We start from the raw sequence: 14,836 nt of genomic DNA, 5'->3' as shown, positions 1-14,836 counted from the left end.
TGTCTCTGCCTCCCACCTCTGCTTGCTCTGTCTCTGAATGTGGCCCATCTTCACCACAGATGCATGGACATCCTGGAGCTGTCAGAGCGCTTGGACCTGCAGCGGTTCCATTCGCACACCCTCCGCCTCTACCGCGCTGTGTGTGCCCTGGGCAACAACCGCGTGGCGCATGCTCTGTGCAGCCATGTGGACCAGGCGCAGCTGCTGCACGCTCTGGAGGACGCGCACCTGCCCGGCCCTCTGCGTGCAGGCTTCTACGACCTCCTCATCAGCATCCACCTCGAAAGTGCCTGCCGCAGCCGCCGCTCCATGCTCTCTGAGTACATCGTGCCCCTCACACCTGAGACCCGCGCCATCACTCTCTTCCCACCCGGAAAGAGGGCGGATAATGGTCCCCGCCGCCACGGGCTTCCTGGTGTCGGCGTCACCACCTCGCTGCGGCCTCCACACCATTTCTCAGCCCCGTGTTTCGTGGCTGCCCTGCCAGCTACTAGGGCGGCAGAAGCCCCGGCCCGCCTCAGCCCCAGCATCCCTCTGGAAGCTCTTCGGGACAAAGCACTCAGAATGCTGGGGGAGGCGGTGCGAGATGGTGGGCAGCACGCCCGTGACCCAGTCGGGGGCTCCGTGGAGTTCCAGTTTGTGCCAGTGCTCAAGCTGGTGTCCACCCTGCTGGTAAGGACTTCCTCCTGCTTCCCTCTGCCCCGGTCTCCTCCGCTACCAAATCATCCATACATCCATTCATCCACCCATACCTGCCTACATTCCCCCTCCCATTTATGTATCCAACCATCCATTCATCTCTCCATCCATACACCCTTCACCTTCCAAGTTATCGTTTTATCATCTACTCATTCACTTTTCGGAGAAGGCAATGGCACCCCACTCCAGTACTCTTGCCTGGGAAACCCCATGGACGGTGGAGCCTGGTAGGCTGCAGACCATGGGGTCGCAAAGAGTCGGACACGACTGAGCGACTTCACTTTCACTTTTCACTTTCATGCACTGGAGGAGGAAATGGCAACCCACTCCAGTATTCTTGCCTGGAGAATCCCAGGGATGGGGGAGCCTGGTGGGCTGCCGTCTATGGGGTCGCACAGAGTCGGACTCGACTGACGTGACTTAGCAGCAGTAGCAGCATTCACTTTTCCGTCCATCCATTCATCTGTCATCTATTCATCTTCCTTCTTTTTGTTCAATCATGTAACCAACCATCATTCATCCGTCCTCCACCCACCTTTCCATCCATCCATCTGTCCATTCAAACATACCCCCATCTGCCCATCCAAAAGTTCATCATCCATTTATCCTTCCAGTCTCCACCCAATTATCTATCCATCCATCTCTCCATCCATTCCTGCCTCTATCTATCCAACTTTCAATCTAGTTGTCCATTCATCCTTCAATTCATTCATACATCATTTCATCCACTATTTCATCTATTCATCTATCCACCTATCCATTTATTTATTAATCTATTTTCCCTTCATACATCCAACCATCATCCTCCTTCCACTGTGCATCCATTCATCCACCCATCCATGGATTCATCCATTCTTCCATCTTCCTCCTACCTGTCCATCAAGCCATGCATCTCTGTATGCATGTGTATTAAGTACCCACAAATCCATCCAACTATCTACACCTGTTCATTCACCCACTCATTCACTCATTCTCCATCCTTCTATCCATTCTTTATTTCAGGTACTCTTTCATTCATTACCCATCTAATGATTCTTACATATAAACATCCATCCAGTTCTCATACAAAAATCTATCCACCCATCTATCTATCCATCCCACCCCAGTATGTGGTTATTTATGCATTTATCTATTTACCTATCCACTCAGGTACTTGCTTATATGTCTATCAAACCATGTATCCACCCACCTCTCTAAACATCATTTATCCTGTCATCCATCTACCCACCATCTCTTCTTCCCCCTTTACCTTCACCTTTCAATCCGTTATCCACCCATCCATAGATCTCTCCTTCACTCCTCTGCTATTCCATCTATTCATCCACCCAGTCACCCAGTTCTCCCCCATTCATTCATCTCTCTCTTTCCCCACTATTTTCCCTTTCATTTACCCCTCTCTCCTTCCATCTCTTAGTATCTCCATTATGTTAACTGAGAGCTGGCATATACTGGGAGCTTTGAGGGCCTCTATCAGATGTAGGATGTGTCCTGTCCCAGAGTCACAAATGCTCAGGTTTGGGAGAAAAGACATTCACTTGTAAAGGGAGAGATGCTCGTGTTTGGCTACGTGGTCTGGGCCATGTAGATGGCACACAGGGTATGGATCTGGGGGGATCTTAAGGAAGGTGGGTGGTGGGACAGGGGGATGCCATTCCTGTTTGTAGGAGGAATTGTATCCAGTCAATGCAGCGATGAATCTGGCTTGTGCTGGAGAATCTGGTCTGGGGAGTGAGGCTGGGACTTTATGGAAGCCTTGCAGGCCGCAGTGACAGAGCCAGCCTTTGTCCCCTAGGTGATGGGCATCTTTGGCGATGAGGATGTGAAACAGATCTTGAAGATGATTGAGCCTGAAGTATTCACTGAGGAAGAAGAGGAAGAGGAGGAGGAGGAGGAAGAAGAGGAGGAGGAAGAGGAGGACGAGGAGGAGAAGGAGGAGGACGAGGAGGAAGAGGCACGGGAGAAGGAAGATGAGGAAAAAGAGGAGGAGGAGACAGCAGAGGGGGAAAAAGAGGACTTAGAGGAGGGGCTGCTCCAGATGAAGTTGCCCGAGTCTGTGAAGTTACAGGTGAGCTGGTTCTTCCTGTTTTTCCAGCCTCCATCCCTCTGGGCTGGGAGATGCAGGTTCTGGTGGGGCTGGAGTCTGGACTTTGATCCAAGGTAGTGGGGTGCTGCGGAGGGGCATAAAGCAGGGGAGTGCTGCTGGCTTTGAATGAGCTCTCTGGTTTCCTTGTGGGAGGTGAATTAGAGGGATGAGACCATGGAGATGGCCGCCTTGAGGATCTAGGCAGGAGACGGTGGCTCGACCCGAACACGGCCATGGAGTGGGGAGAAAAGGCAAGAAGAGCTTCAAGAAAGTCCTCATGGTCTCACCACTGTCCCGCCTACCACATGGCTATCATCCCACAGATGTGTAACCTGCTGGAGTATTTCTGTGACCAAGAGCTACAGCACCGTGTGGAATCTCTGGCAGCCTTTGCAGAGCGCTATGTGGACAAGCTCCAGGCCAACCAGAGGGACCGCTATGGCATCCTCATGAAAGCCTTCAACATGACTGCAGCTGAGACAGCCCGACGCACTCGCGAGTTCCGCTCCCCACCCCAGGAGCAGGTCCTCTGACCCCTGACCCCAGCTGACCTTACTGTCTACACCCCAACCTCAGCCTCTCCCCTTGCCCTAATCACAGATGATACTCAACCTCTAAATCTGACTTTTACCTCTGGCCCTATTGATACACTTATCTGTTACTCTCTTGTGTGTGTCTGTGTGAGTCGCTCAGTTGTGTCCGACTCTGCAATCCCATGGACTGTAGCACACCAGGCTCCTCTGTCCATGAAATTCTCTAGGCAAGAATACTGGAGTGGGTTGCTGTGCCCTTCTCCAGGGGATCTTCCCAACTCAGGGATCGAACTGAGGTCTCCGTCATTGCAGACAGATTCTTTACTGTCTGAGCCACAAGGAAAGCTCTGTTACTCTCTTACCTCTCTCTGAACCAGACTTCTGAGTCACTCCAGACTGACCCTGACTCCTTTCGAACCTTTAGTCACCCAGATAGTCTTCAGTGATTCATGAGCTTAGGCAGGAACTCACAGGTGGATATTTGATGCTCAACCTCAGAGTTCCTGCTCTGGGGTTCCTCACTCTAATCTTTGACCTTCCCTAGATCAACATGCTATTGCTCTTCAAAACTCCTGAGGATGAGGAAGAATGTCCTCTCCCTGAAGAGGTCCGACAGGATTTGCTCGAATTTCATCAAGACCTGCTGACACACTGTGGTAAGAGAAGAGATCAGAGAATCCACTTCCCAAACTTTCTTTTGAGACCTGTCTTGAAATTTTCCTAAGATTTTCTGATCTTAAATATCTACAGTTCTTGTGAAGTAACTGTTGGTAAAATGAATGACTGAATGAATGAACATATTAGTGAACAGGTGGATGATGTGTGGAAGGATATGTTTATATGGGTATTTGGGTGGATGTACATATGGGCTTCCCAGACGGCGTTGTGCTGTGCTTAGTCACTCAGTTGTGTCTGACTTTTTGCGACCCCATGGACTGCAGCCTGCCAGGCTCCTCTGTCCTTGGGGATTCTCCAGGCAAGAATACTGGGTTGGGTTGCCATGCCCTCCTCCAGGGGATCTTACTAACCCAGGTACCGAACCCAGGTCTCCTGCATTGTAGGCGGATTCTTTACCGACTGAACCAGCAGGAAAGCCCAAGAATACTGGAGTTACCCCCTATCCCTTCTTCAGGGAATCTTCCTGACCCAGGAAGCAAACCAGAGTCTCCTGCACTGCAGGTGGATTCTTTACCGCTGAGCTACCTGGGGAGCCCCAGCCACCAGGTGGCGCTAGTGGTAAAAAATGCACCTGTCAGTGCTGCTGCTGCTGCTAAGTTGCGTCAGTCGTGTCCAACTCTGTGCGACCCCATAGACGGCAGCCCACCAGGCTCCTCCGTCCCTGGGATTCTCCAGGCAAGAACACGGGAGTGGGTTGCCATTTCCTTCTCCAGTGCATGAAAGTGAAAAGTGAAAGTGAAGTCTCTCAGTCGTGTCCGACTCTTCGCGACCCCATGGGGCTGCAGCCTACCAGGCTCCTCCGTCCATGGGGTTTCCCAGGCTAGAGTACTGGAGTGGGTTGCCATTGCCTTCTCCTGTCAGTGCAGGAGACCAGATCTAATCCTTGGGTTGGGAAGATTCCCTGGAGGAGGAAATGGCAACCCATTCCAGTATTCTTGCCTGGGAAATTCCATGGACAGAGAAGCCCGGTGGGCTATAGTTCATGGGGTTGCAAAGATTCAGACATGACTGAGCACACACACACACACACACACACACACACACGGATAAATGGCTATCAGTTCAGATCAGTCTCTCAGTCATGTCCAACCCTTTGCGACCCCATGGACTACAGCACGTCAGGCCTCCCTATCCATCATCAGCTCCCAGAGTTTACTCAAACTCATGTCCATTGAGTCGGTGATGCCATCCAACCATCTCATCCTCTGTCGTTCCCTTCTCCTCTTGCCTTCAGTCTTTCCCAGTATCAGGATCTTTTCAAATGAGTCAGTTCTTCCCATCAGGTGGCCAAAGTATTGGAGTTTCAGCTTCAGCATCAGTCCTTCTAGTGAATATTCAGGACTGATTTCCTTTAGGATGGACTGGTTGGATCTCCTTGCCATCCAAGGGCCTCTCAAGAGTCTTCTCCAACACCACAGTTCAAAAGCATCAGTTTTTTGGTGCTCAGCTTTCTTTATGGTCCAACTCTCACATCCATACATGACTACTGGAAAAACCATTGCTTTGATTAGACGGACCTTTGTTGGCAAAGTAATCTCTCTGCTTTTCAATATACTGTCTAGGTTGGTCATAACTTTTCTTCCAAGGAGCAAGCATCTTTTAATTTAATGGCTGCAGTCACCATCTTCAGTGATTTTGGAGCCCAAAAAGATAAAGTCTGTCACTGTTTCCATTGTTTCCCCAGCTATTTGCCATGAAGTGATGGGACCAGATGCCATGATCTTAGTTTTCTGAATGCTGAGCTCTTAAGCCAACTTTTTCACTCTCCTCTTTCACTTTCATCAAGAGGCTCTTTAGTTCTTCTTCACTTTCTGCCATAAGGGTGGTATCATCTGCATATCCGAGGTTATTTATATTTCTCCTGGCAATCTTGCTTCCAGTTTGGGCTTCATCCAGCCCAGCGTTTCTCATGATATACTCTGCATATAAGTTAAATAAGCAGGGTGACACTATACAGCCTTGACGTACTCCTTTCCCTATTTGGAACCAGTCTGTTGTTCCATGTCCAGTTCTAACTGTTGCTTCTTGACCTGCATACAGATTTCTCTAGAGGCAGGTCAGGTGGTCTGGTATTCCCATCTCTAAGAATTTTGTTGTGATCCATGCAGTCAAAGGCTTTGGCATAGTCAATAAAGCAGAAGTACATGTTTTTCTGGAACTCTCTTGCTTTTTTGATGATCCAATGGATGTTGGCAAGTTGATCTTTGGTTCCTCTGCCTTTTCTAAATCCAGCTTGAATATCTGGAAGTTCACGGTTCAGGTACTGTTGAAGCCTGGCTTGGAGAATTTTGAGCATTACTTTATTAGCGTGTGAGATGAGTGCAATTGTGCAGTAGTTTGAGCATTCTTTGGCATTGCCATTGTTTGGGATTGGAATGAAAACTGACCTTTTCCAGTCCTATGGTCACTGCTGAGTTTTCCAAATTTGCTGGCATATAAGTGAATGGAAAAGTGTGTGAATTGATGGAGAGAATAGCTGGATAAAGAAGTGAGTAAAGAGATGGCTGACTGGTTGGATGAATAAAAAGAAAGATGGCTTGAGGGATGGTTGAGTGATCTCTATTGATTCTCATAAGAGGTCAGCTGATCATCTTACTGAGATTGTTTTTGTATGTGATGACTCATTTTTCTCTGGCTGGCTTTCAATATTTCTCTTTGCTTTTGCCTTTAAACAGTTTGAGTATGATGTATGTAGGTGTGGAACTCATTGAATTTATCCCACTTGAGTTTGCTGAGTTTCTTAAATGTGTAGATTAATATTTTTCATCAAATTTGGGACTTTGGGGCCATTATTTTTCTAAATAGTTTTCGGCCCCGTTCTCATTGCTTCTTCTAGGACTGCCATTATGCATATTTTGTTATACTTGATGGTATACTGTGGGTCTCTGTGGCTCTGTTAATTTTTCTTCATTCTTTTATTAAGGCTGGATAACCTCTGTTGTTCTATGAATCAAGTTCATTGATTCTTTCTCCTTCTGTCTCAAATATGCTGTTGTGCCTCTCTAATTTTTCAATTTCAGTTATTGTACTTTGTCACTCCAGCTTCTATATGGTTATTTTTGTATCTAGTTCTTTTTATTATCATTATTTTTTTTTGGCTGTGTTGGGTCTTCATTGCAACGAGTAGGGGCTACTCTCTAGTTGCAATGTGGAGGCTTCTCACTGTGGTGGCTTCTCTTATTTCACAGGCTCTAGGGCTCGTGGGCTCAGCAGTTGCGGCTCGTGGGCTCCAGAGTGTGGCTCAGTAGTTGTGGCCCTTGGGCTTTGTTGCCTTGAAACATGTGGGATCTTCCCGGACTAGGGATCGAACCCAAGACACTTGCATTGGGAGGTGAATTCTTAACCACTGGACCACCAGGGAAGTCCTACCTCTTTATCAGTAGTCTCTATTTGATGAGTCACTGTCGTCATACTTCTCTTTAATACTTTAGACATGGTTTCTTTTAGGTCTTTGAAGATACTTGCAATAGTTGATTTAAAAGACAAACAATTCAAAGAATGAATGAGTGAACAAATAGATGAACATATAAAGAAATAAATGAAAAACCCCATGAACACACACACATGAACGAGAAATGAATGCGTGAATACGTGAATGAATAAAGAAGTAAATGATTCAACAGAATAATAAGCAAACAGATGAATGACATGCCTTCCCTTCTTGACCACCTCCAGGAATTCAACTGGGCGGGGAGGAGGAGGAACCAGAGGAAGAAGCCACCTTGGGCAGTCGCCTGATGAGCCTGTTGGAGAAGGTACGGCTGGTGAAGAAGGAGCAGAAATCAGAGGAGGAATCACCTGCCGAGGAGCACAAACCCCGTGAGGACTGGGGCCACCAGGGAAGGGACGGGGTGGGCCCGGCAGCCCTGTGCGTAGGGAGCTTCCAGGTACAAGACAGGCCCCAGGAGTGGCACAAGGGATGGGTAGGTGGTATTAATGAGAGAGGAGGAGTGGAGAATGGGGTGAGAGAGGAGGCCTGCTGGAGGTGTGGCCCAAACGGGGGTGCTACACAGTGTGTGTGTTGAAATAGTGTGCAGCATGACTGCCAGAGGGGAGCCACACCTCCAACCCGGGACTGGGGGCAACTCCTGCACCACCATGGTTTCCAAGTCCTCATGGCTTTTCACTGTTTTTCTTTTATTTCTTGGTGAAACAGTTACTGTGCTAAGGGATAGGAAAATAGTCATGATAAATGTTGGGCCATAGGTCATTATACAAACTATGTATTAGCACCATATAACAAGGACAGAGTCCCTGACATTGCTACAGAGTTTATTCTATAACATTTAATAAATTATTGGACCAACTCTGGGCCAGGCACTACTGTTAGAGCTGGGGAATATATTGCTTCATGGCAAATATAAGGGGAAAAAGTGGAAGCAGTTATAGCTTTTATTTTCTTGGGCCCCAGATCACTGTGGATGGTGACTGCAGCCATGAAATAAAAAGACGCTTGCTCCTTGGAAGGAAAGCTAGCTAAACCTAGACGGTGTATGAAAAAGCAGAAACATCACTTTGCCAACAAAAGTCTGTATAGTCAAAGCTATGATTTTTCCAGTAGTCATGTATGGTTGATTCACAGAGTTGGTTCACAAAGAAGGCTGAGCACCAAAGAATTGATGCTTTTGAATTGTGGTGCTGGAGAAGACTCTTGAGAGTCTCTTGGACTATAAAAATATCAAACCAGTTAATCCTGAAGGAAATCAACCCTGAATATTCATTGGAAGGACTGTTGCTGAAGCTGAAGCGCCAATACTTTGGCCACCTGATATGAAGAGCCGACTCATTGGAAAAGACTCTGATGTTGGAAAAGACTGAGAGCAGGAGGAAAAAAGGGCGGCAGAGGATGAGGTGGTTAGATAGCATCACTGACTGAATGGGCATGAATCTGAGCAGAGTCTGATGGACTATAGTCCACGGGGTCACAGAGAGGTGGAGACGACTGAGCAACTAAACACAGCACACTCCCTGGAAGATAGTGGAGGACAGAGGAACCTGGCATGCTATAGTCCATGGGGTCACAAAAAGTCAGACACGACTTAGTGACAAACAACAACGAAGAGTCAAACTCTCTACCCTGAAGGAGTTTAGAATATTACAAAAGAGAGAGAGAGAGATATACCATAATGTCAAATGACCATAGATGCTAATAAGAAAAATGAAGTTGAGTAGAGGAGAAAGAGGGACAAAGATCGAAAGGTTAGAATGGGGGGAGAGGATGCAAATATTTGGAAGAAGATGATTCGTACAGAAAGAACAGGCAGTGCAAAGGCCCTGAGGCAGGAACATCCTTGGTGCATTTAGGCCCAGCATGGCTGGAGCCAAGTGAGCAGGAGAGGTACTGAATATGAAGTCTGATGTGATGTGTCCAGACTTCATATTCAGATAGAGCAGATAGATGGAGCGTAGGGCATGTCACAGGTCATCATTCAGTACCAGTGCAAGAAGGTTTCTCCGAACCCTGAGACACGGGAAACATCTATCTTCTTTCCCAGAAATCCTGGGAAGAAAAAGTGCTGGAAGAGAAAGAAAGAGAGAGAGAAATGGATGCTGGATGTAGGGGAGGAGAGTCCTGGGGAAATCACCAGGGAAAGAAAACAGTTCATTCTTGACAGTATTTTCAAATGCCACCAATGTCCTCACAGTTTCTCTTTGTGTCTGTTGTCTCCCATGATGAAAAGTTGGCTGGTTTTTTTTTTTTTGGATACGTCTTGTGGCACATGGGATTTTAGTTCTCTGCCCAGGGATCAAACCCATACTTCTTGCATTGGAAGCGCAGAATCTTAACCATTGGACCACTAGGGTAGTCCCAAAATTGGCTGCATTTTTACAGAACAAGGGCTTCCCTGATAGCTCAGCTGGTAAAGAATACGCCCGCAGTGCGGGAGACCCAGGTTCAATCCCTGGGCTGGGAAGATCCCCTGGAGGAGGGAAAGGCTACCCACTCCAATATTCTGGCCTGGAAAATTCCATGGACTGTATAGTCCATGGGGTCGCAAAGAGTGGGACACGGCTGAGCGACTTTCACTTCACGTCGCTTTATAGAACTAATGAAATTAACATTTGTGCTTTCAAAGATGCTCCTAATAGCGCTCTAGTACTTTTTATCTGGTGGTGCACATTCTTTTCCCTCTTGAAAAGGGGGCTCTTGTGGTCTGGGTATAGGGTGAAGATGACAAAGAGACTCTTAGGGGCATAGAACAGAGTCTGCCAGCATCTGCCCAGTCCCGGCAGGGTGGGGTTTAACAGGTCGCAACTGAGAAGCCCTTTGGCAAAAAGGGCCCCTCTTGCATTGTTCTGGCTCATAGCCCTGTTCTGGGAAGACCGTTCAGACCCTGTGTCCCCTTCCCAGAGTCGCTGCAAGAGCTGGTGTCCCACACGGTGGTGCGTTGGGCCCAAGAAGACTTCGTGCAGAGCCCGGAGCTCGTCCGCGCCATGTTCAGCCTCCTGCACCGGCAGTACGATGGGCTCGGGGAGCTGCTGCGCGCCCTGCCCCGGGCCTACACCATCTCCCCCTCCTCCGTGGAGGACACCATGAGCCTGCTGGAGTGCCTCGGCCAGATCCGCTCACTGCTCATCGTGCAGATGGGCCCCCAGGAAGAGCACCTCATGATCCAGAGCATCGGGTGAGCCCCCTCCCCTCCCCTGCTGAGGCCCCTCCCCTCCCCCGCTGAAGCCCCTCCCCTCCCCTGCTGAGGCCCTGCCCTCCCCTGACTCAGCTCGTCTTCGTCTTCCGGGGAAGGGACAGGAGCCCTCTGGGCTCCAGCTTGTCCCCGCCTCACGTCCTGTGAATGCAGTATCGTGCCCCTCCTCACTTCTGCCCCATCCTCGGGGTGGTGTGCTCCTCCCAGCTGTTAGACTGTCTCCCCTTACCTCTCCATTCAGTCCTGGGGAGCAGCTCCTACTTGTCTGTAACCCTTGGCACAAGATTTGCACCCTTTGAGCTTCCATTTCTTCATCTCTAAACTGAGAAAGAGCCACACCTACCTCTCGGAGTCGTGGTGTGGCTTCACTGAGCTGGTGTGTTGTTTAGTCGCTAAGTTGTATCCATCTGACTCTTTTGCAACCCCATGGACTGTATCTGACTTTTTTGCAACCCCATGGACTGTAGTCTCTTGCCTCTTGTCCCAGGCAAGAATCCTAGAGTGGGTTGCCATTTCCTTCTCCACGGGATCTTCCCAACCCAGGGATCAAATCCACATCTCCTGCTTGGCAGGAGGATTCTTTACCACTGAGCCACCTGGGAAGCCCAAAGCAATAATAATAGGTTTGAGCACTCACTCAGTGTCAAGTGTGCCTCATTCATTCACCCAGCAAACATCTGTTGAGCACCTACTATACGCCAGGCCCTTTCTAGGCACTTGGCAATACAACATGCAACATGCTAAAGATGTCTGCCCCAGGGGAGCCCACCTTGGATCTTTGCCTGTGTTTTCTTGTCTGTGAAATGGGGATAATTATAGTTCCTGCCTTCCAGAGTGGACATGAGGCTTGGATGAGTTCAGATCAGTAAAGGGGGTGGTGCCAGGCACAAACTAGGAGTTCAGTAAATGTGAACTCTTACCACAGTGGTGGTGATGGTTCCCCCAAGGGTCTAGGGGCTCTCCATGGACTTGACCCCATGCACTCGGCCTGTCCACAGGAACATCATGAACAACAAAGTCTTCTACCAACACCCGAACCTGATGAGGGCACTGGGCATGCACGAGACAGTCATGGAGGTCATGGTGAACGTCCTTGGGGGCGGTGAATCCAAGGTAAGGGGGCTGCGTGGGCCAGGGAGCTCAGGGGAGGGGGCCATGGGGGGCAGGCACTGACCACTGGCCCACTTTGCCCACCCAGGAGATCCGCTTCCCCAAGATGGTGACGAGCTGCTGCCGCTTCCTCTGCTACTTCTGCCGCATCAGCCGGCAGAACCAGCGCTCCATGTTCGACCACCTGAGCTACTTGCTGGAGAACAGTGGCATCGGCTTGGGTGAGAAGCCCTGAGCCCACTCCTGGCAGTCCATCCAGGCCGGGCCCCACTCTCCACTGGCTCAGTCGTTCAACAAATGTGCATGTGTACATGCTAAGTCACTTTAGTCGTATCTGACTCTTTGTGACCCCATGGGCTGTAGCCCGTCAGGCCCCTCTGTCCTTGGGATTCTCCAGGCAATAATACTGGAGTGGGTTGCTATGCCCTCCTCCAGGGGATCTTCCTAACCCAGGGATCAAACCCACGTCTCTTACGTCTCCTGCATTGGCAGGCAGGTTCTTTACCACTAGCACCACCTGGGGAGCTCAACTCACCCCAAATCCGGCCCTGTAATGAGTAGTGCTGGGGACACCCAGACAGCCCTGGACCTGGCCCTCATGGGGCTCACAGTGGAGTGGGGAAGACAAACCTATCCCAGACCGAGACAGCTTGGACTTGTCAGGCCTGGGATGGAGAAGCACGGGTCAGAGGAGGCACCTGACCCAGGCTTGGAAACAGGTAGTCAAGGAGGTATTCCTGGAGGAGGTGAGATAAACAAAAGTAAGACAGTCAGCCAGGCACCTCTGATGAGCATTCTCACCGCCTCTCACCCCTACAGGCATGCAGGGCTCCACTCCCCTGGACGTGGCAGCTGCCTCTGTCATCGACAACAACGAGCTGGCCTTGGCGTTGCAGGAGCAAGATCTGGAGAAGGTATGGAGGGAAGAGGCCTGGCCCGTACCTGACCTCTTGGGGCACCTGCTGATTTGGGACACACTCTAGGGGTGCTGTTGTGTCGGGTCCAGACCTGAATCAGAAGGGGAATAATCTCAGGGAAGGAACAGGACCTAGTCATTCAGTCATGGGGTGTGTGTGTCCTTAGTCTCTCAGTCGTGTCTGATTCTTTGTGACCCCAGGGCTGAGTGCAAATCCACGCCCCACCTCCCCAGCCATGTGGCTTTGGCATGTTTCTTGGCCGTCTGTGCTCCCTGCTTCTGTGTGTAGCAGTGAAGAGCAGGGGCTATGGAGTTCAGCAACTTAGGTTCAACTCTCCACACTGCTCCCCTTTGCTATGTGGCTTTGGACAAGTGACTTAAATTCTCCAGGTTTCCATCTCCTTACCTGTAGAATGAATATAATAGAAACAACTTCATGTAGTTGTTCTGAGTTAACCCATGAAAGCATTTACAAAACAGTACATACTCTCTGACAGTTACCTATTATAGTATTATTTATTTAACAAATGTTTATTGAGCACCTACTATGTGTCAGGACCTGTCCAAGGCAGTAGGGGTATGACAGTGATGGAGATGGTCAAAAATCCTTGTCTTTGTGACGCTGACATTCTAATTGGGAGGATGGATAATAAACACGATGAATAAGTAAAATATATGGTGTATTAGGGCTTCCCAGGTGGCTCAGTGGTAAAGAATCTGGTTGCCAAGCAGGAGCTGCAGGAGATGTGGGTTCAATCCCTGGGTTGGGAAGATCCCCTGGAGGAGGAAATGGCAACCCACTTCTAGTAATCTTGCCAGGATTATCCCATAGACAGAGAAGCCTGGTGGGCTACAGTCTGTGGGGTCGCAAAGAGTCTGACACAATTGAAGTGACTGAGCATGCATGCATGCATGGTGTATTAGCTAGTGACAAGTGTTAAGGAGGAAAAAACAAGGGAGAAATATCAAGTGTTGGAAGGGTGTGCCCAAATTTAGACCAGAGTGGTCACAGAAAGCCTCGCTGAGAAAGTGTTAGTCAGGTAAAGTTCTGAAGGAGACAGGGGCCATATGGACATGGAGGGGGAAGGAGAGCATTCCAAGCTGGGAAACAGCCAGTGCAAGGGCCCTGGGGCAGGAGTGAACTCAACAAGTTTGAGAAACAGCAAAGAGACCAGTGTGGTTGTAGCAGAGGGAGACAAGGTGAGTGCTAGGAGGTGAGGGCAGGGAGGTGACAAAGGCAGGCTATATGGAGGGTCTTTGAGCATAGCCCTAAGAGAGATGGCATCACGGTATTTGCAGGGTCCCTCTGACTGTGTAGGGGACAGACTTGGGGTTGAAGGGAACAGTGAGCCCAGGGAGAAGGTGGCTGCGATGGTCCAGGGGGGAGATGACTGTGGAGGATGAGGGTTATTGGCTGAGGGATCCAGAGACAGTCAGATTGCAGAGGTCCCGGGACAGACAGGGACTTGAGCTTTGGGGAGGAAGGTGGTGTGGGTCGAGCCCCTGGCTGAGCCTCCCTCTACCCCTAGGTGGTGTCCTACCTGGCTGGCTGTGGCCTCCAAAGCTGCCCCATGCTCCTGGCCAAAGGGTACCCAGACATTGGCTGGAACCCCTGTGGTGGCGAGCGCTACCTGGACTTCCTGCGCTTTGCTGTCTTCGTCAATGGTGAGGCGGGAGGTGGAGGTAACAGGGCGGGAGGCTGGGGGGTCACGGGTCAAACCTCCCTCGGGTGTGGTCCATATTCTAGGCCACAGGCCTGGCCTGGGCAGGGGTGCCTCCTAGTGGGCACAGGGCAGGGTCCGGAGGTCAGTGGAGGCCTGGAGTTCACCCCTGAGGTGCCAGGTTGAGGGCTGCCCAGGGAGGAACCCTGGACGGTGACTCAAGAGGCCTCCTAACTCCGTGAGCCACCAGGTGAGAGCGTGGAGGAGAACGCCAATGTGGTGGTACGGTTGCTGATCCGCAAGCCCGAGTGCTTTGGGCCTGCCTTGCGGGGCGAGGGCGGCTCAGGGCTGCTGGCCACCATCGAAGAGGCCATCCGCATCTCTGAGGACCCCGCGCGGGACGGCCCAGGCGTCCGTAGGGACCGGCGGCGCGAGCAGTGAGTCTCCCGACCTCTCCTCGACAGACCAAACCACCCTCCTCAAGCCCCTTGATGCGGCCCCCTCCTCACATC

General features: G+C 50.3%; 1 protein-coding gene across 2 annotated transcripts in view; it reads left to right on the top strand.

The window, feature by feature from the left end:
* The window catches only part of RYR1 (ryanodine receptor 1), a 127,422-nt gene that overhangs the window by 42,401 nt on the left and 70,185 nt on the right, over nucleotides 1-14,836 (top strand). For both annotated transcript variants that reach the window (XM_081516526.1, XM_081516527.1), the window contains exons 34-44: nucleotides 60-672; nucleotides 2,492-2,764; nucleotides 3,106-3,306; nucleotides 3,860-3,971; nucleotides 7,669-7,812; nucleotides 10,346-10,619; nucleotides 11,636-11,750; nucleotides 11,836-11,968; nucleotides 12,567-12,661; nucleotides 14,193-14,328; nucleotides 14,575-14,761. In XM_081516526.1, the coding sequence (XP_081372652.1) occupies nucleotides 60-672; nucleotides 2,492-2,764; nucleotides 3,106-3,306; nucleotides 3,860-3,971; nucleotides 7,669-7,812; nucleotides 10,346-10,619; nucleotides 11,636-11,750; nucleotides 11,836-11,968; nucleotides 12,567-12,661; nucleotides 14,193-14,328; nucleotides 14,575-14,761 (2,283 nt within the window). The remainder of the gene's footprint in view (nucleotides 1-59; nucleotides 673-2,491; nucleotides 2,765-3,105; nucleotides 3,307-3,859; nucleotides 3,972-7,668; nucleotides 7,813-10,345; nucleotides 10,620-11,635; nucleotides 11,751-11,835; nucleotides 11,969-12,566; nucleotides 12,662-14,192; nucleotides 14,329-14,574; nucleotides 14,762-14,836) is intronic.

The sequence above is a fragment of the Giraffa tippelskirchi genome, chromosome 7 (assembly GCF_054371585.1).
Source record: "Giraffa tippelskirchi isolate mGirTip1 chromosome 7, T2T-mGirTip1v1.2.pri, whole genome shotgun sequence".
NCBI classification, from domain to species: Eukaryota; Metazoa; Chordata; class Mammalia; order Artiodactyla; family Giraffidae; genus Giraffa; species Giraffa tippelskirchi.
The sequence above is the reverse complement of the archived record's forward strand: the minus strand, read 5'-3'. Positions and strand labels throughout refer to the sequence as shown.